Source organism: Podarcis cretensis (assembly GCF_951804945.1).
Source record: "Podarcis cretensis genome assembly, chromosome: 2".
Taxonomy (NCBI): domain Eukaryota; kingdom Metazoa; phylum Chordata; class Lepidosauria; order Squamata; family Lacertidae; genus Podarcis; species Podarcis cretensis.
In genome coordinates this window covers 49,559,966-49,585,075 of record NC_137171.1, presented here as the reverse complement: position 1 = coordinate 49,585,075, position 25,110 = coordinate 49,559,966, and the positions used below count along the sequence as shown (strand labels likewise).

At 40.6% G+C, this 25,110-nt stretch overlaps 1 protein-coding gene and 1 long non-coding RNA gene across 10 annotated transcripts in view; one reads left to right on the top strand and one right to left on the bottom strand.

Annotated features, from left to right (window-relative positions):
- The window catches only part of LOC307209627, a 40,392-nt gene that overhangs the window by 13,280 nt on the left and 2,002 nt on the right, over positions 1–25,110 (top strand). For 4 of the 6 annotated variants that reach the window (XR_013835652.1, XR_013835654.1, XR_013835655.1 and 1 more), the window contains 4 exons: positions 2,231–2,289; positions 4,969–5,054; positions 21,993–22,082; positions 23,631–23,693. This is a non-coding gene — a long non-coding RNA (uncharacterized lncRNA). Of the gene's footprint in view, positions 1–2,230; positions 2,290–4,968; positions 5,055–21,992; positions 22,083–23,630; positions 23,694–24,819; positions 24,882–25,110 lie in introns of all 6 variants that reach the window. The other 2 variants (XR_013835653.1, XR_013835656.1) reach the window with 1 other exon arrangement.
- DOCK2 (dedicator of cytokinesis 2) overlaps positions 14,562–25,110 on the bottom strand; it is a 246,372-nt gene continuing 235,823 nt past the window's right edge. For all 4 annotated transcript variants that reach the window (XM_079964756.1, XM_079964759.1, XM_079964757.1 and 1 more), the window contains 5 exons: positions 23,711–23,838; positions 21,599–21,773; positions 19,264–19,384; positions 18,031–18,176; positions 14,562–15,743 (listed from right to left, as the gene is read on the bottom strand). In XM_079964756.1, coding sequence (XP_079820882.1) covers positions 15,672–15,743; positions 18,031–18,176; positions 19,264–19,384; positions 21,599–21,773; positions 23,711–23,838 — 642 coding nt within the window. In that variant the 3' untranslated portion in view covers positions 14,562–15,671. The remainder of the gene's footprint in view (positions 15,744–18,030; positions 18,177–19,263; positions 19,385–21,598; positions 21,774–23,710; positions 23,839–25,110) is intronic.

Here is a 25,110-nt window from a genome sequence, read left to right as displayed (position 1 = left end):
CTTTTATTTTGTCTTCTCTTGGGTTAGGCATAAGGGATTTGAGGATAGATTTCTGGGTAGTTTACAGTAGATAAGCTGTGTATCATACTTCTTTAATGAATAAATTTTTGGATAGCCAGTACTGTACTGGATTTTGTGTCTCGAAGGACTGTGGACTCTCTTCATTTCTGGTAGTCAAGACAAACTATTGGGCTTGGAATTCTTGACTCCTAAGAATATGTCTTTTGTACCTCACTCCTGGCAGATCTGAAGGTTATAGTAGAAAACAAAGTGGACTCTGAAAGCCTGAAGTCTGCCTACCCCCTGTTCTTCACATGCTGGGGAAAGCACTACCAGTTGAATTTCTGCTTGACATACAAGAACTACCTCACTCCCAAACAGAAGTAACAACCCTTTCACTTTAAAATTAAAATATGTTTGTAAGGAGTTATAGAAGCTAGAGGTAAACAAATGGGGTAGCAGGGAGTTTGGAGTGTAACTTGACTAATTATGGAAAGAAATTGTACATTGTTCTTTGTTATATTAAAAACCAACCAGAACATTGTGCACGCTCTCTCTCTGTGTGTGTGTGTGTATGCACACACCACACACACATACTTATTTCTGCCTGTAAAATTTCATGCCTCTTTTTTGTGACTGTAGTAGAAATTGTTGCCTCAATGTTAAAACTGCATCATTATATTGCAAATAATTTACCACAATGCAAATCATTTATTTAGTATAACCAAGTCTCTTCTTTCCTGAATCCTGGGGAATTTACAGTCATTGGAATATTGGTTTAAAATACTTCAATAAACTTTGATTTTTTAAAACAAATTGCCAAGTCATCAGCAATGCCAAAGGTCACCTGCAGCTTCTTCCATGTTTCTCTAGAAAAGTTTGTATGCAGGAACTACATGGGTGGGGCTATGATGCAGTTCCTTCCCACTTGAGGGTTGCCAAGCTTTGAGAAGGTGGGCAAAGTTTCCATCCCAATGCAGAAAATATATAAATTGTCCTAGAAATGCAACAATACAAGACAAACCAGAGGTGTGAAATGCCCATGATAGAAGGAACCAGATAAGAACAAAACTCTTTCCAGCTAGACTTAATTCTTTCATTACCCATACACATATTTTAAAGCCATCTCATAATTTAATCCAGGAAATAATTCAAGTATCTTAAATGTTACATGCCCTATCAGAGCACAAAACAGCACAGGGTCCCCCACAAAGAAAACAGTCGTTTCACAGAAAAGCATACCTGCTGGACTGGAAAACATAGTTTGTACCAATGAACATTATTCTGAATTCAGTAGGTGCTTCCTGATTATGTGTGTGGCTATACCTGCTGAGCTTCTCAATTCTGTTCAGCTGTTGAAGGTGCAGGAATCTGTTAGGAAGGGAGGTGGCAACCCTGAGTGCAGATATTAATAAACTGGCCAGTGGGTATTTTTCTAATAGTCATTTTGGAAATGCCACATAAATATGAACGATGCTCTTCCCAGCTATCATCCTGAAAAGTCCTTGCTCTGCAACTTTCTTCCATAGCAATATACAGATCCAGAGGAATCACTTAGCACAGCTCTCTTGGCACTGCATATGTTTGGAATGCATGTGGCGAGTGCATGATTGAAATCTTCCCCATGGTCAAAGCCAGCATGAGGGAGAAGGCTGCATGAGGGAGAGCTATTTCTTCATGTACATATTGATACAGGCGGAACATTCAGCCATGCAGCTCCTCACCTCTGTTCAAAAGTGGTCCGGTCCAGTACTGTGTGAATCTTCTGATTAGGCAGATCAGCTAGTTGCTGAGGATTCTAGCACCTTTCAAAAGGTACTGAGCAAACCTCCAGTTAATCTGGCCATTTGCTTTATTTGCATTTACTATCGGGAATAATATGAATGCAATCCTTTCTGGGTTCAGTGTTTGCATAAAAACTGTTCAGGAGAATCAGATTCACAAGTTACTAATCTTTTCTGTCTATAACAAGAGAAGCCACTGTGGTTGGAAGGAAGGGACTTTCTGATTTGAAAATGCAGCTAGAAAACACCCGGAGAAGGTTGCTAGTTCATTAATAGTGCACTTGAAATACAGACAGGTGAAAGTCTTTTAAAGGCTCTTTTTCATGTAAGTGAAAGTTCAGCCACAAGTAGGCTTTGATGATTAGCTTCTAAATGGGTTGCTCCCTGGGGCAGCGTGTCCTTATTTATACCTAAAATATACTGACATGGGTGTTTTCCATATGCAGACTTTGTAAAGAATCCACAGCTGGGGCAAAGGAAGAAAAGAATTGAACCCACCTCCAAGGTATTAATAAACCTACTGTTCTAAAGTTTTAGATATCAAAGCAGAGTCCAAGTGGTTTGTGCTGTTGGCAATTTGTTCAATAATTTAAGGCTACAATGTACAAAGGCAAGCGGTGTGCGCTGCACCAGGGAGAACTTGGGTAGCAATCCTAGATGCATTTATCTGGGAGCAAGTCCCATTGAAGTTAATGGGGCTTACATTCAAGGAGGCGTATATAGGATTGTGATGTTGCAGAAAGATGCTAGGCCTCCTCTACTCCCCAAAATTAGAGGGAAGTCTGCATAGCAGATTTGTATTAAGCAAATAGTAAAGAAGTTGAGCTCATCATGGGCAGCTCAGTATGTGAGCTGTTCATGCTGTTTCAGCCAGACAAGGAGAAAAGAAAGCCTTTCAGAGCAAGCAGAAGCCTGCCTACATAAGCATTTCATTGTGTGTTGTAACTTCCAAATTTCATTGGACTTTATGAGAATTGGATGTATTGGTTTGGCTTCAGCATATTGATAATGCATCTTGATAGAATACCATTTATTTACAAAGCCTTTGCTTTGCTTTAACAAATGAATGGAACGCCTGGATGGAAATCACTGCCCTCCTTCCATAGACAGTACCTTAAACTCAGCAGCAGCAGCAACAACAAATACCATCAGTTAATTTTGCTATCACTTTAATTCTCTATCTCTCTCTCTTTTTCCTAGTTTAACGTTTTCAGTCACCAGTAATAGCAATCCATTTATTTGTCTGATTGCATGCTGGCAATTGTAGACATAGTTCTAGGCCAAATGCTGTCTCCGGACGTATCCAAGGCTGCAACCCTATACTCCAGGGGTGGGGGACCCTTTTCAGCCTGAGGGCCGCATTCTGTCACAAGCAAGCTTTGCGGGGCCCACATGCTAAAGGTGGGCAAAGCCAGAGGCGAAAAGTGGGTAGAGCAACAGGTGTGATTCTTTCCTTTGTACAGCAGGCTGCATTCCAGCAATGTAACAATTCAAAGATTTCTACACACACACACACACACACACACACACACACACACACATCCTCCATTCAAGCAAGCAAGAGGCATTATCAAAGTTCAAAGACACATTCCAGCCAGGCAAAAGCACCTGAGGTGGTTGCAGAACAGGGCCAGTGAAGGGTGTGCCCTGAGGAGAAAGAGTGTCAGCTGGGGAGACTCCTAAGGGCTGAATAGAGAGGCTGCATTTGCCCCCTCTGTGTGGAGGCTCCTCACAAACCTTCTAAGCCTGGAATGAATCCCCATTGAACTTTTGAGTTGTGCAGACAGCTGGGCCCCTTCCAACTGCTGATTCAGTGGGACCTTCTTCTGAATAGATGTTCAGGAATGCCCTATGCTTCAACTTTCCTGCTTCTTAAGAGCTGTGTAGAAATATTTCACCCAAGTCAAATTTGCTAAGCTCTCCTACAGCATAAGGGGCTTTAACTGCCTACACAGAATTAGGTCCCTCTGAGTTCAGTTGGGCTTACACATAGGTAAGTGGGTGTAGGATAGCAGCCCTCATCTCTTTTGCAGCTTAACATTTAATTAAAACTTAGCTGTTTGCATTTAAGAAACACTAAAATATTCTCCAGGGAAGTACGGTAACCATCTTAAATTGTCTTGCAAGAAAGTGTATTTTGACATGTTGAACACTTCACAAATTTATTGTTCCATAAGCTTTTGTGGACTACTTAGTCAGATTCATACAGTACAACATTTGTTGCAGGTATATGGTCAGTAGAGGGACTGTACACAGAAATGAGAGGGGGGAAAAATGCAGAAAGTACAGAGAAAGTGACAATTATGTAGGTAACTGGTAATTCACAAAGGTAAAAGGTAAAGGACCCATGGATGGTTAAGTCCAGTCGAATTCAGCTATGGGATGCGGTGCTCATCTCTGCTTTCAGGTCGAGGGAGCCAGTGTTTGTCTACAGACAGCTTTTCCAGGTCATGTGGCCAGCATGACTAAACTGCTTCTGGTGCACGGAATATCATGATGAGTGCCAGAGCGCATGGAAATGCCGTTTACCCTCCTGCTGCAGCAATGCCTATTTGTGCTGCTATGCTTTTGTTGAACTGCAATGTTGGCAGGAGCTGGAACAAAACAACGGGAGCTCACTCTGCTGCACTGATTCGAATTACCGACCTTATGATTGGCAAGCCCAAGAGGCTCGGTGGTTTAGACCACAGCGCCACCCGACAAAAACAAAATAATGTTGATAACACAGACATCCTGGCATTGATAACCAATTAACACACATAGGCTGCAATCCTAGCCCAACTTACCTGAGAGCATTCAGAGAGAGAGAGAGTTCTACTTCTGAGTAAACATGGTTTAGAGTGCGGCTGAAGAGTGAGTGATAATAATGATCACCACCCATGCCTTTCTACATTGTTTTTCCTTCTGCTGACCCACACACCAGCAACGTATATATGTTCCTGCATTTCAGGATACTTTATGCATCTGATGAAGTGGACTGTAGCCCACGAAAAGCTTAAGCTATAATAAATTTGTTAGTGTTTAATGTGCTATAAAGCTCTTTGTTGCTTTTACTCAAATATTTACTTCTAATGAAGTTATAAAATGATTTAAAACAAGGGTGAAAAACAAGGTACTGGTTTTATGTTTTGCCATAGTTTTCAAGTATTTATTCAACTGACTCAGTGTGTTTTGACTACTGTAGGTGAATAGCTCCCTCTTGTGAAAGCTGTTAGAAGCACACTGGAAAAAATATGGTTGGTCTATTCAGAGCTGCAAAACCTTGTGCAGGTAAGTACACAAGCCAAACGGCTGCTTCTCCTATTATATGTTTTAGAGCGTGGGAAGGCTCCCACCATGTTTCCAGACATTTGCACAAGTACACCAATATCTGTTTCTAAATCAGCACTATATACAACTTCAAACGCTTTCTTAAGTGATGCTGAAACAAAGCGCATCTCAGTACTGACGTTCAGTGCAAATGGAGTTAAAAGCCATTATGTGCATTCCAGCCAATGCAGGTTTTATTTTTAAATTACAGATATGGGGAATGTGAGAAGCAATTTCAGGATCACTTGTGAAAAGTCTACAGAATTGCTCCTAAAGCATTGCTGTTGATGATGAGTCCATTAGCAAGTAGATACATGTACTATTCATCCAGACAATTCCCTTGCAAGTAAAAAATGAAATATATGTAAGGTTGCTACATAATGTATGAAAATTGTAACAGCTTTTAAGGCTGAACCTGAAATTACATTTTGGAGAAAAGAACATACATACTCCTATCTAAGGCTGTACGGAAACATAATGTCGGAAAAGTATCCTCTACGAAAGCTCATACCAGTAACTAACTTAGTTGGTCTCTAAGGTACTACTAGAAGGAATTTTTTTATTTTTTTTATTTTATTTGTTTTATTATATTTCATTTGTTCTTTTTTCAAAGCTCTTTAGCCAGAACAACTCTCAGAGTGGCTTATTTTAAAATATTTTAAAAACAGTCCCTGCCCTTAGGCTTACAACTTTAGGAAAGGAAAATCTGACGTGGAGGGGAAAGGGGAACAAGTGAACATGTTACAGGGTTCTTATTACGATCAGCTTGGATGGAAATGGGCTGCTCACAGTTCATAAAATAGGCCTTGGCAACCCCTAAGGAATAGCCTAGTAACTCAGACTTCCCTGGAACATGGACCACTTCAAAACAACAAACAAACAAATTTGTTGGTAAACTGCTTCTTGAGATTCCTGCATTGCAGGGGGTTTAGATGACCTTTAGGAGACCTTCCAACTCCAGAAGTTCTATGATTCTGTGATTCAGTAGCAGCTCATTTACTGAGGAATGCTTGTGAATTTTAATCTCTCAGAATATTTGGAAATACAAAAGGTCCCTCCCTTTAAAAAATTGGGGGGTTTTGTGTTACAAAGCAAAAAATTAAACGGAATGGTACATCTATTGTCTCCACTTTCAATTCATAGTCTTTTTCACAGTTCGATTATGTTTGGTGAGAGACATTTTTGTCATAGACACCTTGCAGTTTCTTAATGTGGGGGGGGGTTGTGTCAGCATCACACGGGCATGTCCTTTGTGTATTTATTTATTTTTATTGATATTGCGAGAGGTTAGGGGTTCCCGAGCTTGGTTGGTTGTGTTTAGTTGATAGTGGTGTGGCTTATTTGTGTGAGGGAAGTGGGCTAAGTTGTTGGGTCAGGTTAGCCATATTGATTTGTATGCTGTTGGGGCGGATAGGTCATTGTCCTGTTGTGCTGAGTATGTAATAAAGGGGAACCACACTGGGGTGAAGGCATCCTCTGTAGCTTTTCCCCATGCTAGTTTGAGTTTGTTGGTTAGCTTTTCTAGTGTTGTGGTTTCCCATACATTTTGGTACCAGTGGTCTATGTTTACTCCTGATAGGTCCTTCCAGTGTCTAGTTATGATATTTCTAGCCGCATGAGAGTAACTGACTTATGAATTTCTTGTTGTGTGCGTGTGTGTTGTTGTCCTGGAAGATATTTAATAGGGTGTGTTCTGGAGTTGCTTCTATTACCTGTTTTGTTATTTTGGAAATTTCCTGCAGCACTGATATCCAGAAGGATTGCCACCACATGTGGAGGTATGTGCCTATTGTGGTGCAGCCTCTCCAGCATTTAGATGAAGTTCCTGGGTATATCTGTGCTAGCGTCTGTGGTGTTAGGTAACATTTGTATATATGTTTTAGGGTAGCTTCTCGTCTTTTGGCTGAGATAGATTTGAATGGTGGTTTAGACCATAGTCTAGACCATTTGGTATGGTTTAATTACTGCTCCCATTGATTTTTAATTGTGGTAAAGGGGTCTGTAGTGTCTTGGAGTAGTATTTTATATATTGTAGAGACCACCCCTTTACTGTGTCCTTCTGTTGTTGGGAGGAGTTTCTCAAAGCTAGTCAGTGGCCTGCTAGCTGCTGCTTTTGTTGCTGGGTTGTTTAGTAAGGCTTGTAGTTGGTGGTGGGTTAGCCACCATTGGAGTGTCCCCTAGTTTATCTCGTGTTTCCTGTATTGTTATGGGCTTGTCATTTCTGTAAAAGTTGGTTGTGTATGTGTGTGTCATGTGGGTTGGACCCAGAGTATCCTTTCTGTGCAAGGAAGGGCTCAATAACTGGAGGACACTCACAATATTTGTCTATTTCTCCTTCATCTCCAACACCATTCCAAAGTGTCACCAATCCTCCAGAACAGGTTTTGAAGGAGCTGCAGTGGGGAAGAGGAATTGGCAAAACTTGCTTCACCCTTCTTCTTCCAGCAGAACTCCACTCATGGGAATTCTGAATCCAAGCCTCTGCCTTTAATCTGATTGTTTAAAACCACCACTCCATGGGTTCACTATTCTTCAACATAGTAAATATAGCTCCCCAATCATGCAGGCCATTCTCTGAAAGGGTAAGGAAAATCTATTACTTTGCCTGGGCTAACAGATCTACATTACAGCTGCATTTAGACAGCACTTTATTCCATCTTGCCAACGTTTTCTTACTTGTTGGTATTCACATTTTATGTGATCTTTCAAATAATGTAAAAATCACTTCTGGAAATCAAGAGAGAAGCACTAGTATAAGTAAAACTAACACAACAAATGCAGCCTTAGGTGCAATCAGATGACAGTTTATTGTTTTCACAACTTTCCCCTGTAAGTTCCATGTTATACTATAACTTATCCAATGTAAAAGCCACTTCTGGAACTATAGTGGATTTTTGTGCAAATATAGTGCTCTTTTGCATTTCATGGAATGGAAAAGGACAGAAAAATCTCTTTGCAAATATGGAAAAGTGGCTTTTACGTTGTGTGAAAGCTCAAATATACTGTGGAAATTAACAGATAGGGAAATGGAACAAACTGCAATGTAAATGCAGCCTAGGTGATACAGTGCATGCAGTGGACATATTTTCCTATCAGTCTTGTGGAGGGCAAAGCCATACCTTTTGGGTCACCTTAGAATTGACTTTAGAAAGTGAGGCCTTTCTTGTAACATCCTAGGCTACAGGCTAGGAAGGCTAGCAGGCCAGTAAGATGAAGAAAAGTTGCAATTCAGCTGTATCATGGAGAGTCTTTGGGTAATATTCAACAGGCTGCTGCTGGAGGTTTTTCCTCCATCTCTGTTCCCCCAGGCCTCAAAGGCATCCCTGTTTCTGTCTTCTCCATTCCCTGGAGAAGAATGCTGTAGGACGTTTATAAGCAAGTTCCTCGCCCTCTGCTGATACACTATTGCTTGTTTGGTGTATCAACTTGTATTCTGCTCCTTCAAAACAAAAACCTACGGTTTCTTGATCTTCAAAAGACACCTTGGAAAACAGGTTAACTTAGCATGCAGGGATGATGGGCAGGGACGAGTACACATGCTCGTCTCCCCTCCCCACTTTTACTGCTCTCCACAAGTCAGGATGATTTAAGGGGTGCTCACATGTTACATCCGACGAGTGTACATTTTTTGTTCCTGTGTTCACAAGTAGCTGACCTGTGTACCTGCAGTTATTCATATGTAGTGTTGAATGAGTGTGTAGTTTGTAACTGTGTAGACAGTACTTGAGCTGTACGAAGAAGTACACATACACTTGCACAAGCACTTGTATCTTTTTTGCAGAGGCCGCTCGTACCTGTGTTTGGTGGAAGGTGTGAACCACCTTCCGAATCGGGGAGCCTACTCTATGGGCCTGTATATTCCCCAGCTCTTTGCAAAACCTCTGGTACAACCCATGTTACAATTCTTTAGGAAGTTGTCAGCTGGGTCACAATGGAATTTATCAAATTTTGATTAGAATGGAAGGGCAGTTTGATGCCTTAAGCTTATACAAAGATAAAGTTTTATGAGGAGACTGGCGATAAAGCAGAGTTTATTGATATATCAATTTCATTTTTTGGAGTCCTGGATTTGCCTACCACCAGGAGTCTTTTACTTCCCAACTTTAGTGATTCTAACAAATTGGTCAATAATTGCTGGCTTGGTGTTACGTTTCATATTTCATTTGTAATTTTCATATATTGTGGTCACAGGCAAAGTTTACACTCTAATTAAGTAGACATAAAAATGTTTCACCTGAAAAACAGATTACATTTTATCATTTGTAACACAACAGCCCTACAAAAAGTAGTCCCTGTAAACATTTAATTCAGCACTGAGTTGTACTGATTTCAGTCACATTTAGCTGCATCTAGCTGAAACTTTTGCTAGCTATCTCTTGTGAGTTTGCACTGGCAGTGCTACTTTACTCTGTCATTTTCACTCATAGGAAGTGTGAGCCCAAGATTAAAAAAAGCAATACATTCACTAAACAAAGTCCAAACATTTGACAAAACTTCAAAGGATTTCTCAGGATGGTCTCTGTAATTGAGCATTTTCCGTGCATTAATCCATTGCTGTTTGGTGATAAAACGTCTATTAAATGTCATGGCTACATAATTTAGGATGGGTTTTTGAAAGAAAAAAATCATCCAGACTGACTGTTGGGCCAAACCTAGCTAGGAAACTGGTGCTCACAGGGCTCAAGGCACCGTGATCAGTAGAAAAGTCTGGAGGAGAGACTTTTGTTCATCTTTTCCTCAACACAGGGGCTGGCTGATAGAACAACCACAATTTCCCAGGTTGAAGGAGGGCTGGCACACCGCACAGTTACTATCTACACTAGTAGTCAAAATTGTGGAAACCTTTCAGAGAAAATGTATTTGTATAGTGTACAGTGGTACCTCAGGTTAAGTACTTAATTCGTTCCGGAGGTCCGTTCTTAACATGAAACTGTTCTTAACCTGAAGCACCACTTTAGCTAATCAGGCCTCCTGCTGCTGCCACGCCGTCGGAGCACAATTTCTGTTCTCATCCTGAAGCAAGGTTCTTAACCTGAAGCAATATTTCTGGGTTAGCGGAGTCTGTAACCTGAAGCGTATGTAACCTGAAGCGTATGTAACCCGAGGTACCACTGTATTTGTAAGTGTAAAGTGTATTTGTATAGTGGCATAGAACCTATCTGCTGCTGTTGCTGCCAATCCTGCTAATGGTGGTTCATGGAGGGCAGCAGCTGTAGAAACTCAGGCTCAGTGACCTGGGTCTGCCCTAAGAGACAACCAAGACAGTCTATAACATTATATTATAGCTTGTTCAGACTTGAAAAGCTTGTATATTAAACAATTAAGCAATGAATAGGGCTTACCAAATTTGATTGATGGAAAAGGATTAACTTATTCATTCTCCACTTCATAGTGTTAGAATGATTCACCCTTGGTGTCAAAACTGTCTCTGTGTTATTTTCTGTAACGGACGGTGAGCATGAGATCATAATTCACATGCAAATGAGAAATGTGATGTTAGCAGCAAAGGCTGTAGAACTGTTTTTCTGTATTGATACTTAGTGGACGCAAATACTTTAATATATTCCAGGATCATTGATTCCTAGTAAGTGTACGGACGCTGTATAAAAATAAGCATCATCATTATTATTATTAACAACTCATAGTTGAATTTTTATATTGTTGTTTTTAAGACCAGCATTAGAAGAGTTGGGTATGTCTGCACAAATAATTTTGATTTGCTTAGTTCCTCTGGCTCATATATAGCAGCACACACATATATTTGAGAATAGTCACCAGCAGATCAGCCAAGGAATTATTGTTTTTTAAATTGTTTTTATTAAAGTTTTTTTGGGTTGTTTTTTTTACAAAAATACATACATCACCTCTGTTTTCAGATCATAAAGTCCTTTCTACAGGTCAGTTATATTCAATATGAGACATCAATGTTGTAGTCAGTATAAGGTTGGGGGAGAAGAGAGGTGGAGAGGGACAGCATGGGGAAGAGGGGGTAGTAAACTTTCATTCTCTTACATAGTGTCTGTGTAAGGTTTTTGTATCAGCGTTGTGTGCGTAGGTTCTATTTCTATTCATTTATTAGTTTTCATTGGCAGTGAGAGGGATTGGAGGCCAAGGGTTGCCTTAAGTTGACTGCAGTGAGTTTTGTTTGCATGTGTGAGGGGGAGGAGTTGTTGGGTCAAGATAGCCCTATCAATTTGTATGCTGACAGTGGTTTCTTGTTAGGCTGTGTGTGTAATAAAGGGGAGCCACACCAGGGTGAAGGTGTCCTCTTTTATTTGTCCCTGTGCTAGTTTCAGTTTGTGGGTTAGATTTTCTATCTAGTAGGGCTGTTTCCCATACAGTTTGGTACCAATAGTGCATATTCACTCCTGATGGGTCCCTTCAGTGTCTATATAATGCTCCTGGTTGCTGAAAGTAGGTGGCTTATCAGCTCTTCCTAGTTTGAGTATGTATTATTGTCTTGGAAAATATTCAATATGGCTAGTTCTGGGGTGGCTTCTAATACCTGTTTAGTTATTTTGCATATTTCAGGTAGGAATGATGACCAAAAGGGTTGGATCTTGGGGCAATCCCACTACACATGGAGGTATGTGCCTGTAGAGATGCAACCTCTCCACCATTTTGGTGAGGTTCCTGGGTGTATCATTGCCAGCTTCCGTGGTGTTAGGTACCATCTATAGATAAGTTTCAAGTTCCCTTCTTTTGGCTGTGATGAATTTAAAGGGACGTTTAGACCACAGTTTAGTCCATTGGGTAGGGTACATTTCATAACCTATGTCGTGGTCCCATTGTTTTTTGATTGAGAAGAGGGGGGTTGTGGAATTCTGGAGTAATATTTTGCATATTGCTCATACCTTCCCCTTGCCATGTCCCTCTCCTGTCAGGAGAAGGTTTTCAAAGATGGTCAAAGGCCTAGTGGCTGCTGCTTTTACTGCTGGGTTGTTTAAGAAGGTGTGCAGCTGGTAGCATGTTATCCAGGGTATTTGGGTGTCCCCTAGTTTGTCTTGCATTGTGTCAGTATGGGTTTGTTACCGTATTTTTCGCACCATAGGGTGCACCTGACCATAGGGCGCACCTAGTTTTCAGAGGGGGAAATCAAGGAAAAAAATATGACCACCCCCCCAGCTCTGGGAGCAGCGGACAGGCTGCAGGCAGCCTGTGTGATTCTCCCAGACCTTCTCCCTGCTTTTGCGGGAAGTGGGGGAATTCCCCCACCTCCCGCAGAAGCCCACAGAAGCCGTGCACTCTTTAAAGGGGCTGAGCGGCTTCTGCTGGCTTTTCTAGGAGGTAGGGAAATTCCCCCACCTCCCGCAAAACCGGCAGAAGCCGCACGCTCTTTAAAAGGGCTTCTCCTGGCTTTTCTGGGAGGTGGGGGATTCCCACACCTCTCGCAAAAGCCCGCAGAAGCTGCGCACTCTTTAAAGGGTGCGTGGCTCCTGTGGGCTTTTCTACGAGGTGGGAGAAGGGACTGATGCGGCCAGTCAGTCCCTTCTCCCTCCTGTGGAAAAGCCCACAAGAGCGCATGGAGCTTGTGTGCGGCTCTTGAGGGCTTTTCCCGCCTGCCTCCCCCCTGCATTCACTCCATAGGACGTACACATTTCCCTTGCTTTTTAGGAGGGAAAAAGTGTGTCCTATGGTGTGAAAAATACAGTATTTTTGTAGATGTTTGTTAGGGGATGTAAGCCTTTGGCTTGCCAAGTTTTTATTTAGACGTTTTGGCCTGCGTAATGCCAGGGGGGTTAGTGGGGATAGTTTTCCTACTTTTTCGTTCCATGCTATGAGCATGGACTGTGTGAACCTGTTTAGTGTTGTGGGGATTTTCCTTTGTTTTGAAGGAATGTATGCTGTGGCCGAGGTGTTTTCAATTGTGTCTATCTCTGTGTATTCTCATTGTTTCATTTTGTCTTCTAGTATGTATGCAATTACGGTGTGGGGTGCACTTGGCTGACAATGTAGTATAGTTCTATATTGAGGATTCCCCTTCCAGAGGAAGGGAGGTGCAGGTATTTGGGGCTTATTCTTGGCTTTTTGTGTGAGAAAATAAACAAGTTTGGTTTTTTCCTGTCATTTATAGAGTTGGGTTGAGGGAATCCAAATTGGCAGGGCTTGGAATATGTAGGTTAATTGGGGGGGGGATATCATGACTATTTTGTCTGAGAGGGTGAAGTTGGTGTTGTTCCATTTCCTCAGGTCTTTGTTCTTTTCTCGCCACATGATGTTGTAGTTGTGGAGGTATAGTTTGTTAAGGTTTCTGGTTATTTGTACCCCATCGTATCTGAATTTGTTGCTGCAGAGTTTCATTTTTGTGATTCTTGTCTTTTATAGCAAAATATGAAAGGGAAATACCACAGTCAGAAATCTTCCAGCATTTCAGCAAGACAGTACATAATGAGGATGAAACAAGAGCCCAGGGTGGGGAATCTGTGACCCTCCAGCTCCCAGTGGAGGCCTGACAGCATTGCAAATGTGTTGAATTCTTTGGTAGGGTGATTGCTGTGTTTGTGGGGCCTGGTGTTGTGATCATCAGGTCATCTGTGATCAGCCAAGGAATTATGAGTGACAATGTGTACAGTGGTACCTCGGGTTACATATGCTTCAGGTTACAGACGCCGCTAACCCAGAAATAGTACCTTGGGTTAAGAACTTTGCTTCAGGATGAGAACTGAAATCATGCAGCAGAGGCAGCAGGAGGCCCCATTAGCTCAAGTGGTGCTTCAGGTTAAGAACAGTTTCAGGTTAAGAATGGCCCTCCAGAACAAATTAAGTTCTTAACCACTGTAGTCCAAATGGCAAGTTGGAGTTCCTTTGCTCCAGTGAATTTACTCAAAGGAAGGCCACCAACCATCTACTTAAAATTAATCCATGGGCAGCATACTGGTTTGCCTTTTCTAGTGGTTGGCTTGTTACTTGCAATGCCAGTCAAAACAATATGAAGATCAATGCACAGAATTAGTATTTCATCAATAAAATACAAACTTTCTCAGTTAACTTTTCTGGGGGGAAATGTTCATCAACACTGCCACTTGGGATGAATAGACTGTACCAGCTGTTTGGGATATGTCCCATAATATCTCTTGTGAAATCAATCTTTTTGATAAGATTTCAGAAACATGGGAACAAATCTGACTTTCCTAGAAATGACCTAATTAGCTGATAGCATTCTGCCAGAGTTATATGGCTCAGTTGTTTTAGAAAGCTCTGTAGTTTCTTCCAAATTTCCTTCCCATTATATAATCATGGCATTATTATAGTTGCTGTAGGCTCTAAGCAGGAGACCTTTATCACTGACTGCTGCTGCTTCTGGTGCTGGTCAAATGCTCCAGGGAACAGTGATCGATCCTGAACTCTACACCATCTCAGTTCCAATTGCAGCAGAATATAAATTACCAGGAGCAAGTGGGCTTTTAGACATTCATATTTTCCAGAACACACAAATCAAAGTTTACATTTTCCTGTTAAAACAAGCAATTTAAAACTACCTTGAAGCCCCAAAACTGGGCACAGTTTATTAAATCAGTGCAGTTTTTACACAGTAGCCAGGAGATACATAGGCAAATGAATATGTCGAAATTTCTGAGTAATCCCAAATAATGATGATACATTTATTGACTTCTTTAAAATAAATGGGTATGTTATGCAATAATAGTACTAAAACCATGTAGCTGCACTTTTGTCTTGGAGCAATGAAACAAGCAAAAAGGTATAGCATAAGCATGTTGGAAAGGTGAGAAAATCAATTATATTGGCACAGTAGCAATACAGGAATTGTATAGTTCTCTTGTCAGTAAGATGAGATGAATTATGCAATATACTGAGGAATTTGGAGAAATTCCATGAAGGATGATTCAGAGCAAATGAGAGAACACATATAACATTTGATTACTAAATTGCAGGAAGTATATAGTCTATAGAAAGGGTGTAAGAGGTTCTTTCATACAGAAACTTTTTCTTTCATGTTTGCGGAGTGTGTGTGAAATTAAAACACAAAAGAGCTATCATTCTTGGGGGTGCAGTGGTAATATATGGCAAGACAATTTCATGACAACAGTTCAAGGTTGTACTTTAATAAAAACAGAATTTCAGTCAACCTTTAAACTTCATTGGGAATTTTAAATAGGAATTACCAGTGCAATGAGCTAACAAACACCCAATTTACAAGATCAGTCTTTTAGGTATCCTATAAGTGCAGTGGAATACAGAAGCCAGCACATACACTTAATAAAAAGTGCAAATAAAATGCAAAGGACTGCATAAATCAGGTTAAGTGCATATTATCTGTCGCATTATGTTCTGTGCACAGTGGCAGGTAGATGCTTGTTCTAGTGAGCCACCATGTTCCTAGGATGCTGAGTCTGAGAACTGGCCTAAAGATTACTAAAAATGCCTTGACTTTATAATCTTGTTAGAAATGGAAAAGCAAATATTTTTATTACTATTGTGCACTGATTAAAGCAGCAGATGTATAGATTGTACAAGTGAGTTATACGAGTTAGTAACGTTCTTTTATGCCAGCCTTCCTCTCCGGTTTGGAATCTTGTTTTCCCCACTTGCTGGGAAATCTCTTTCAAACAAATTTATTCACTGCTCTGGGAAGAAATCAGATTGTCGCTCACTGGTATGCCTCCCATCTTCAAGTTGTTTGGTCCTGTACTGGATACATAAAAAAGAAGGTTGCCTGTCAACGTTTTTCTTCTTCTAGTGATCTTGCTGTAAGCCAGGGGTGGCCAACGTGGCACTCTCCGTATGGGTTCCAAGTCCCATCAGGCCCAGCTAGCATAGCCAGTGGTCAAGAATGGTGAGTCATAACTGAGCAACTTCTGGATGGCACCACATTGGCTGTAAGCACACCAAATAAGGCACTGTCCAACAGCTAACCCAGCAGTTTCTCTTATCACCTGGACTCTCCGTCAGAATGGTCCAGTGCTTTCCTCCCACTTAAATCCGCCTGCAGTGCTTATATGAATGCATGCCATGAAGGAATACTAATCCACTCCAACTCCAAGCAGTGATGTTTATTTTTATGTTAAATATTTAACTTGCCTTTCTGTATAAAACCCCAAAGTGGCTTAGGTGGCATGGGATTCCTTAAAGAACTAGCTACTAAGGCTTGCTGGGTCCCACTGCAACACCCTCTTCTCTGCTACAACACTAGAGCAGGATGTGTGGTCACAAGCCAAGATGATGGTGCTCCTACATCCTTGGACGTAGGCATATTCAGTATGACAGCTGCAAGGCAGGTCTTCATTCGATTTTTTGCTTCTCATTGAGAGATTCCCTTTCAGGCTTGTCTCAAAGGAGTTTAAACCCGCAAGATTCCACACTTGCATCTAAGCTCTTAGGAGTATCCTTTCTATATTCTCTGTCCTGTATTACTGCAAGTGCAAGCCTGATACTTAAAACCAGACTTTAAAGTGCAGGGAGATTTCAGAAAACAAACAGTGAATCAAATCTGAAGGTTGTTACTAAGGTTGCTGTCCCTTTGAAGGGGAAAACTTCCTTGTTCTAAGGAACTCTAATGAAGTCAAAATGTAGGTTGGCTGACTGATGAATTAAAGCCTAGCTTTTGCTTGGCTCTTATTAGTGAAAGAAGTTCCCTCTTGTCCCGCAAGCTGTTCACTTTTGATGTGATTTGATTTACTACTTCAAGGCTGCAATATTGTGCACACTTAGTTGGAACTATTCCTATTTGCTCAAAAGCAAATCACACTGAGTTTTAAACATGTACATGATCAAAATGCAAGTAAGATACTCCTGAACTCTACACTTGTGAGGTCAGCATAAAAGCTAGATTACCTGTAAGAGCTTTTTTTGTAAAGCATTTTTTAAAAACAGGAGTTAAAGAAAATCTTAGTGGCAGATACTAGGTGTGAGCTGATGCTGGGAACACATGCAAGATAATAAAACCAGTGGCGGCTACTGCTGCTGCACTGGGGAACCTATAGCTCTCCAGGTGCTGTTGCACTACAACTCCCTTCATCCCTCACCATCAGTCATGGGCTGACAATACTGATTTACCTTACAGTATTGTAGCAAGAAGTACTGAAATATTCTATATGGCATCCTTTGAACACTTTAATGTTAGTAATCGTAGTCAGCTAAAACAAAACACAATTATAGTCTTTTATAGCAAATTATGAAAGGGAAATACCAGTCAGAAATCTTCCAGCATTTCAGCGAGACAGTACATATAAAATGGCAGAATTTGCTATCCTTTCATGCACCACAAGAAATACTAGCACCCTCTGCATTTCTAGGTTGCATATTTTGTTTTGCTATCGGAGTTTAGAAAATAATAACATCTCCAGTCAGGCTTTTGAAAAAACCCTGAAACTTATCAACTTTAAATAGATATCGGCTGTAAGCCAACACTTGCCTGGACTGTATGTTGCTTTGCAGGCAAGATGTGATTTCATTGAAAGAAGAAAGTTTTGCCTAGAGTACATGAAATGCAGCATTGTTAACACCGTCTATACAAATGTGTATGGAAGCACCACAGTGTAATGGGTGTACCAAGCTGCCTACTATGATCTAAACAGAAATGTGCTCTGTAGTGCTGCTACTGTGTGGTTGAGTTGTTCCCCTCACATGGCTTTGGTTTTTGGTTTTTTAAATCTTAATGAAGCATTAAATTTTTGCTGGGTTGGCAAATAAATCAGGCCAGGAGTACAAGTGAAGGTCAAATGAGACTTCTTGTGTTAACCTATTATTAAAATTGCTGTGCTGGAGCATGGTGTGCATATAGAATAGGTAAATATTAAAAATAATGCAATGAGCAGATAGATTTCCTCAGTAGGTCTTTTCGGGTTGTGCGTCTTCAGTCCCTCACATTTTCAATGCAAGTTACAAGATCTGCTTTGAAAACTCAGGGAAAAGGTGGAGCACACCAGCAGCTAGAAGCTGATCAGACGCCACTATTCAGTTGAAAATTTTCACTTACTATTGTTTTGAAGAGCTGGTTCACTTTCTTCTTTTTTAGAGTTTTCCTGTCCAGCTCCAAGATGGGAGGAGGGATGCTTGCCTGGCTCATCCTCTGTGGTGCATTTGGTTCCTCAGGTGGTGGGCAGCACACGGACATAGTTACCCCTTAAAAACAAGCAAATACTGGTACATAATGAAGTAACAAGAGAGAGCCCAAATTAATTAATTCTCAAAAAATAATAATAAAATTCGGCATGCAGAAAATGTAACTCCCTTTCCTCCCATGGTTGGACAATGGCAACAATTAAACAGCTTGACACAAACTATGAAAGCAAAAAGACTTTATGCCTCTTAGGGCTTCCATTCCAAGTGCATGTACAAGGATCAAGATGACTGATAAATGTTGCTACCCAAGGATCTCTGCAGAAGCACCTGTTCCAGAATAAATGACTACTCTTGTAGGATTCGCCCTAGTCCAGATCCAGTGCAATGGAAGGCTTTGGCCTTCTCCCCATCTGTCAGGTAGCTCCCAAGATTCCAGCAAGATTAAGAATTTCACTCCTCCTCTAATATGCTTGTTTGGATGCTGTGCATCTGGGAGTTTGCTGGGAATTGTCCACAAGAGCTTTAGTTAATCAAGTGAAGAGTAAGAACTGCTAATTGAGAAAAAAGCAAGGTAGAGGAGTGGGATACCAGCCTCCATTATTGCATTTATCAGTCGTGGGTTTTTGTCTTGCTAAATATATGTCCAAACACTCTTCCTTCTTTTCTGTGCTGCACAAAATACTTGTCCCACCACTTCACAAGTTCTTAACTGCAAGAGCAATGAAATATTTATGTTCCTTTGATTTTGCTGTTACTCTTTATTACTGTGATGCTGGCACAAAAGTGAGTTTCTAAATGGCTCTGATGTCTGTGAGGACTATCTGAGCACATTGCTTGTGTTTGCGTCTGCGCACTCTATACACACAGTGATAGTTAAAGGACTCGAGTGATAGTAATCTTAACTGATTGTAACCGTTATAATGATTAGATAACATTGAATAAAATATTAGTTGATGCTTGGCCTGTATCAAAATGTCTGCTTTAGGCACTAAAACATTAATATAATACTTAATATTCAACACATTTTGAATTTGAAAAGATTGCAGTTCTTTTTAAAAACAACAGTGAACGGAAGTAGCTTATTTTATTTTAATTACTAGCAGCCCCAAAGTACAGAGTTCTCATTCTCTTATCCTAATTGCCTTACCTGGAATGGTTGGCATAGAACGGCTGGCAAAGCTCATTTGCTTGAGAACAGATGTTTTGTGAGGTACACCCAGATGTTCAGAAAGATTCGTGTCACTCATAAATGCATGTTTTCTTGACAGCTGTGCAGTAACACACAAATCATTCAGTACTCAGGAGGGGGAATTAACCGATTTTAACAGTTGCATATAGGGTAAAATTATTCGTCCGAGTTTTACTTGTGTTGGCAAACATAATTTTTTTTCAATTATTTGAAGAGACTACTGCTTCCTCACAAGTGAAGCTGCCCCTGGCTAAGCCAGAAGAATGCAAAATGCTTCATTTAATAACTAAAGATCAGTAAAGCCAAGCAGTCATTTTATTGACTCAGGTATGATGCCTAAGACCATTAAAATCAATGGGAGTTTTTTCCTCTGTAATTCAGTAGAAAATGAACAGTGCTCTAAAAATACAGTCCACTGGGAGGTTTTGTACAAGTTATCTTGAAGCTAATGAGACTTGCCCAAGGGCACAAAGGAGGTTATAGCATCCTTGAAATCTTACTTAGTCAAGCAAGGGGAGCCACTTCCATTTCTTTACTTATAGATACTGAATGCAGAGGAAAGATCACCCAAACACACTTCTATTTTCTTACAATGGCCTCATTTGCATGTCACAGTAAACATGCTTTCTCTATATGAACAAAACATACCCACTTCACTCTTTTCCACTGTTGCAAGGAGTGGGGAGGGAATCCACAACTCTTAATATAGCATTAGATCTTAACCCGGGAATGTAGTTTGTTTCACTCCCAACACACAGTTCCATGCACAGAAGCCAAATAGACTGGATCTTTCTACAACACTGGTGAAGTATTGACCACCACACCTGGAGCAGTAGGCTGGTTTGGGGCGGATGGGGGGAGGAAGAGGTCATTTGGCAACAGAGGAGAATGGTTGGGGTCTCAGGGGGAACAGCCAGCAGCTGTTTCGGCTGTCCCTGAGCTTCTGCCTAACTCTAATGGTTTTTACCCTGTCACAAAACTGAAATGAGGCAGAAGCTTTGATCTATAGGATATCACCAACAGAAAGCTAGAAAAATCCCACAGTCATAGTAATTAGACATACATGCTCAAGGACACTTGCTAAATTTCTGAAGGTTAAATAACTGATGTCATATTCACTACTCTACCGCATCTTTCTTTATTTGGCGAAGGTGTGGCCAACACTCTAAATCTGTTCAACATCTGCTTGGCAGGCACAAATTAAGTTTTAGTCATTTATGCCATGATAGTCTTTAAAAACTGAATTTTATACTGATCTCAGCAAGCATATGAAACATATTTAGAATTATTGAATTTTGAAAGTTATGCATGTTTACATTTTATGTGATCACAAAAGGGAGTCAATTTACTCCTGGGGTGAACAGTAAATGAAGCTGATGACCATTTAATAGGGTCTTAAACAGATTATATTGGGATAGAACTTTATGTCCTTTGTAACAATTCTTCCAAAGGATTTATGATTCAAAGTGATTTTTAGTTAGCTTTGCTTCTGGATAGTAAACTAAATTAGATGAGGCTTCTTTACTGAATTGTTTTTGCTTTTTGCTTTAATGACGTTGCTTTTTTAATACTCAAAAACATTTGGTTCTTAGGGGTGATGTTATAAAATTGTGCAATGCAAGTCAGGCTGATGATAGATTAGTGTGCTCAAAGTGCTCAAATGATAGATTGCACAAAAAGGTGCCAATGGTGTAGTCTGCAGTTTGGCACTGTTTATAGAGCACAGTTTGCAATGCCCTAACAATATTTAATTTCCTTAAGAAGACTCATAATGACCACCTATCCCTCTTGAAAGTATTCAGCAGCAATCAGGACCACAAAAGTGCATCCAACTCCTTTCTTCTGGATCACTGCTACAACCTCCCACCAACCAAGGCATCTGACTGTCACCAACAGTAAAAAAAAATAATAATCTAGTTTAGGTCAGGGTATATTCCCAGCCTCCTTGACTGTTAAGCGTACTGTAACTATACAGGTTCACTTATACCAGATGTGGGGAACCTTTGGCCCTCCGGATGTTGCTGAATTACAACTCCCAACATCCTTGGCCTTGCCTGCTAGGGTTGATGCTAGGAGTTAGCGTTCAGCAACACCTGACATGTTCCATTAAGCAAATGTATCTTCCACCACTTACCAAGATGAGTGTCACATCTTGCAAGAAAACCACATCTTTTTCTTTCATGGACATTGATACTTTAAGGGACACATACTGTCCAGAAAACATACGTCTAATATGAAATTGACAGTTTGTACTTCAGAATTATAATGAGACTACTCATCTATAACAACGTACACTTTTCATATCAAGAAGTTCAGGTGATGCTTTTTCATCTGCAAAGACCACACTGCTTCTCTTTGCTCTCTTCCTGCACTTTCTCAGCTTAACTTCAGGCAGGGGGCTTGCCAGGCGTACATTCTCATCTGACACTGACTTGGTAGCCTTGGGAGACGGGACTTCCAGTTCAAAGCTGAGGATAGAAATTGAGGCAAAGCACTTTTAATTATTATGCCCATAGCACTGCTCCTATATTGAAAGATGATTCTGTGCAGCATTGCAGGCCCATTGTGCAAGACAGCTCGGGATTTCCTCAGGTGGGTATATGCATGAAGCTAATGGAGGAGAATAGAAGATGAGGGTCAGAGCAGGTTTATTGGGGAAAGTACCTTTATGATGTCTTTTTTTGTAGTGGCACAAATGCAGCTGAAAGGAAATGGATGGAACAAGAAGTGACAACAAAGCAATAAACAGCAGGTGAGCTCTGAAGATTCTCGCAGAGGTAAGGTACTGGAAGTTGTGGTGAAGAGTTCAGGGCATGGCTGAAATAAGTTTGAATCTCATGCTAGGGCAGGGTTCCCCAAACTCGGCCCTTCAACTGTTTTGGGACTACAACTCCCATCATCCCTAGCTAACAGGACCAGTGGTCAGGGATGATGGGAATTGTAGTGGAGGGCCGAGTTGGGGGATGCCTGTGCTAGGGTGAGAGAGGGGAACTTGGGACCAGAAACAAAACACTTGAAATGTCCGCTCTAAATACTTCTGGGGGTAAGAAAAACAAACTGCATATAAATAGGTAACAATGGTACAGCAATTTTTTGTTATGATTTGCAATTTATTTATATACTGATTGTATGCCCAAATGGCTTCTAAGCTGTTTACAACTATAAAACCAATCCATGGTTAAAATGCATGCAAAATTAAAATATCCTTAGTTAACATATCCAAGAAAACAATAAGAATAAGAGTTAAAAGAATATTTGAAATACAGTTAAAACAATAAAATCACTAGTATTTTTTTAATAATTCTAGGCTTTATTTCTTCACTGTCTATTGGTGATATAGCAACTCCAGGATAGTTCATTAGCTGAATGTATTAATTAACAGAACATCTTTGGCATCATCATAATTAGGGGACCTTCCTATGTTACTTTGGAGGACAATGGTGCCCAATTAGAAGTTACCACATTATTTTAAAATACATGGACAAATAATCCAGGAAGGCAACACTCATGTTTTAAAAACAGTGTGTTTTCAAGCTCTCATGTTTTCTCTGTGAATAAAGCACACATATTTTCATTTGCCTAATGCATATTTTTGTGGCTATGACTCCTGAAATCACTGTAGTAGCAAGTAGTGCTGGAATGAGAATTAGTCTTCAAAGGTTCACCAGCGATCTATGTAGTCAGATTGCCATTGCAAATTTCAAAAGTAGCTTTTAGTATTGAAATGGGTTTCCCTAAGAAATATAAAAGATTAAAAAACCTTTCTCAGCTGAGTCATCACATGCTGTATTTCCTCAAGATTCTTACTGTCTCGGCTAAGCCATTGCATGCTAGTTCAGAATTCAGTGGACAGAATCTTAACAGGGACCAGGCAGTCTGAACATATAAAAGCAACTTTGGTCTGGCTGCACTTGTTTCCACTGTGTTTCTGGGCCCAGTTCAAAGTACAGGTTTTGAGCTATAATAATAATTTTGTTATTTGTACCCTGCCCATTTGACTGGGTTCCCCAAGCCACTCTGGGCGTCTTCCAGCATAAAATACAAAAACATAATATGCAGATTTGGAACCGCAGTGCCTTTCAGAGAATTGTTCCATTCTCTCTTTACTCCTAAGCATTTGTTGGTTAATTTTGTCTCCTGCTACTTGATTTCTGATTGTTTGCTAGCTTGTTGTTTTAGATCATCATCATTATGCTGATGTACTTGGGGAATGGTTGGGAGCTAGTATACAATTACTATTATGCTCTAGTGTAATTTTTAAAAATTCTCTGTAGTATTATTAAGTTGCTTTGATAACTTTGTTGTATAACGTGACATTGTAATAGGAAGATGAAGGAGAAGGAAATAAGAGGAGAAGGAGAAAACTCCTGCCATATCTGTATGGAGCAGTCAGTATAAAACTCACCTTTCTGCAGTAGTCTTGCTTGGTGTAGCACAGTCTGAATTCATAGAGGACAGGGAAATAATAGACATCTGACGATACGATCGCAGCATAGATGTTGGCCGACCAACTCGCCTATCATCAAAATCCGGCTGAATAGGAAATATAAGGTAGTTAATCTTCCCTGGTGGAAAGGGAGATCGGTATTTACCATGAGGTAGAACAGATAAAACTCAAATACCTCAGCAAGGCATTTAACCCTTGATTTTGTTTTCCTTTGATTTAATCCCATTTGTAAAGTTTGCAAATTAAGTGGAAAATAAACTGTGTGTTGTTGGAAGATAATAGTGGAAAACATGTATTGAAGACATAAAGGTAGCTCAACTTGGAGCTCAGCAAGGTTCAGTGATGGCATATTAACCTAACACACCCTTTCCCTGCATCTTGTTCTTTTTTTTCTAACCTTGGTGTTTCTACTGTAACTGGCTTAGAGAGTTAATGTTTAGACTTCAGTTGTTCAAGGAGAAACTCTGTATACTGGCACTACACCCTATTTTTGAAAAATGAACCAGACAGCATGCAAGGGTCTCTATTTTTCTTTCTAACCAACCTTGAAAATGTAAAGGAGGCGGCTACAGTAAACTTGCAAGTTGCACTTGTTTCACTTACGCAATCGCAACCTTATACAGGTGGTGATGGAGATAAATTAATAAATGGAGAGCAGAAAAAACCCACCATTCCCTGCTCTCCATATATTTATTTTTCCTCCCAACTGCACACCCAGTGGGGCCTCCTCGCTTACCAGGCATTGGGAAGGCAGCAGAAGGGCTCTGACAGCATCCTAGAGTCCTTGCTCCACTTTCCCAAGCCCAGTAAGCATGACTGTGCTTTCCTTACTGGCCTCCATGAAGGAAGTGCAAGGGCTCTGGGAGCATCCCAGAGGCAGGCAAGGAAGATGCAGTCATGCTCACTGGGGCCTGGGAAGCTGCTGGGTCCCTTCCAAGACCTGTCCAGACCCCAATAAGCAGCCTTAAAGGGAGGGGGCAGTTCCAAGGGTTCCTGACTTTGCATGATTTTGCCTTTGTACTTAAAATAATTCCTGCTGGCTGAGGAGTTTCTTCATTCACCCACAGATCAGCCTGAGAAAGGCTGCCTACAGCAGCTCAGTATGTCCAGGAAAGATCAAGTCTCCGGGGTTAGTGCAACCCATGACTAACTGAGCTGTATTTTGAACTTAGATCACCCCCTTTATTTTCAGCTCACATTATCGAAGAAGCAGAAATTTCTTCAGTTACCTAGCATTAAGGCAGAGAAGCTATTCTCAATATGTATATGGTGTAAAAACCTGCCACCTCCCTGAGTTTAATACTTGAAAGTCAGGGCCTTAAAAAAACCCAAACAGATTTCAGAGATATTATGAAGCC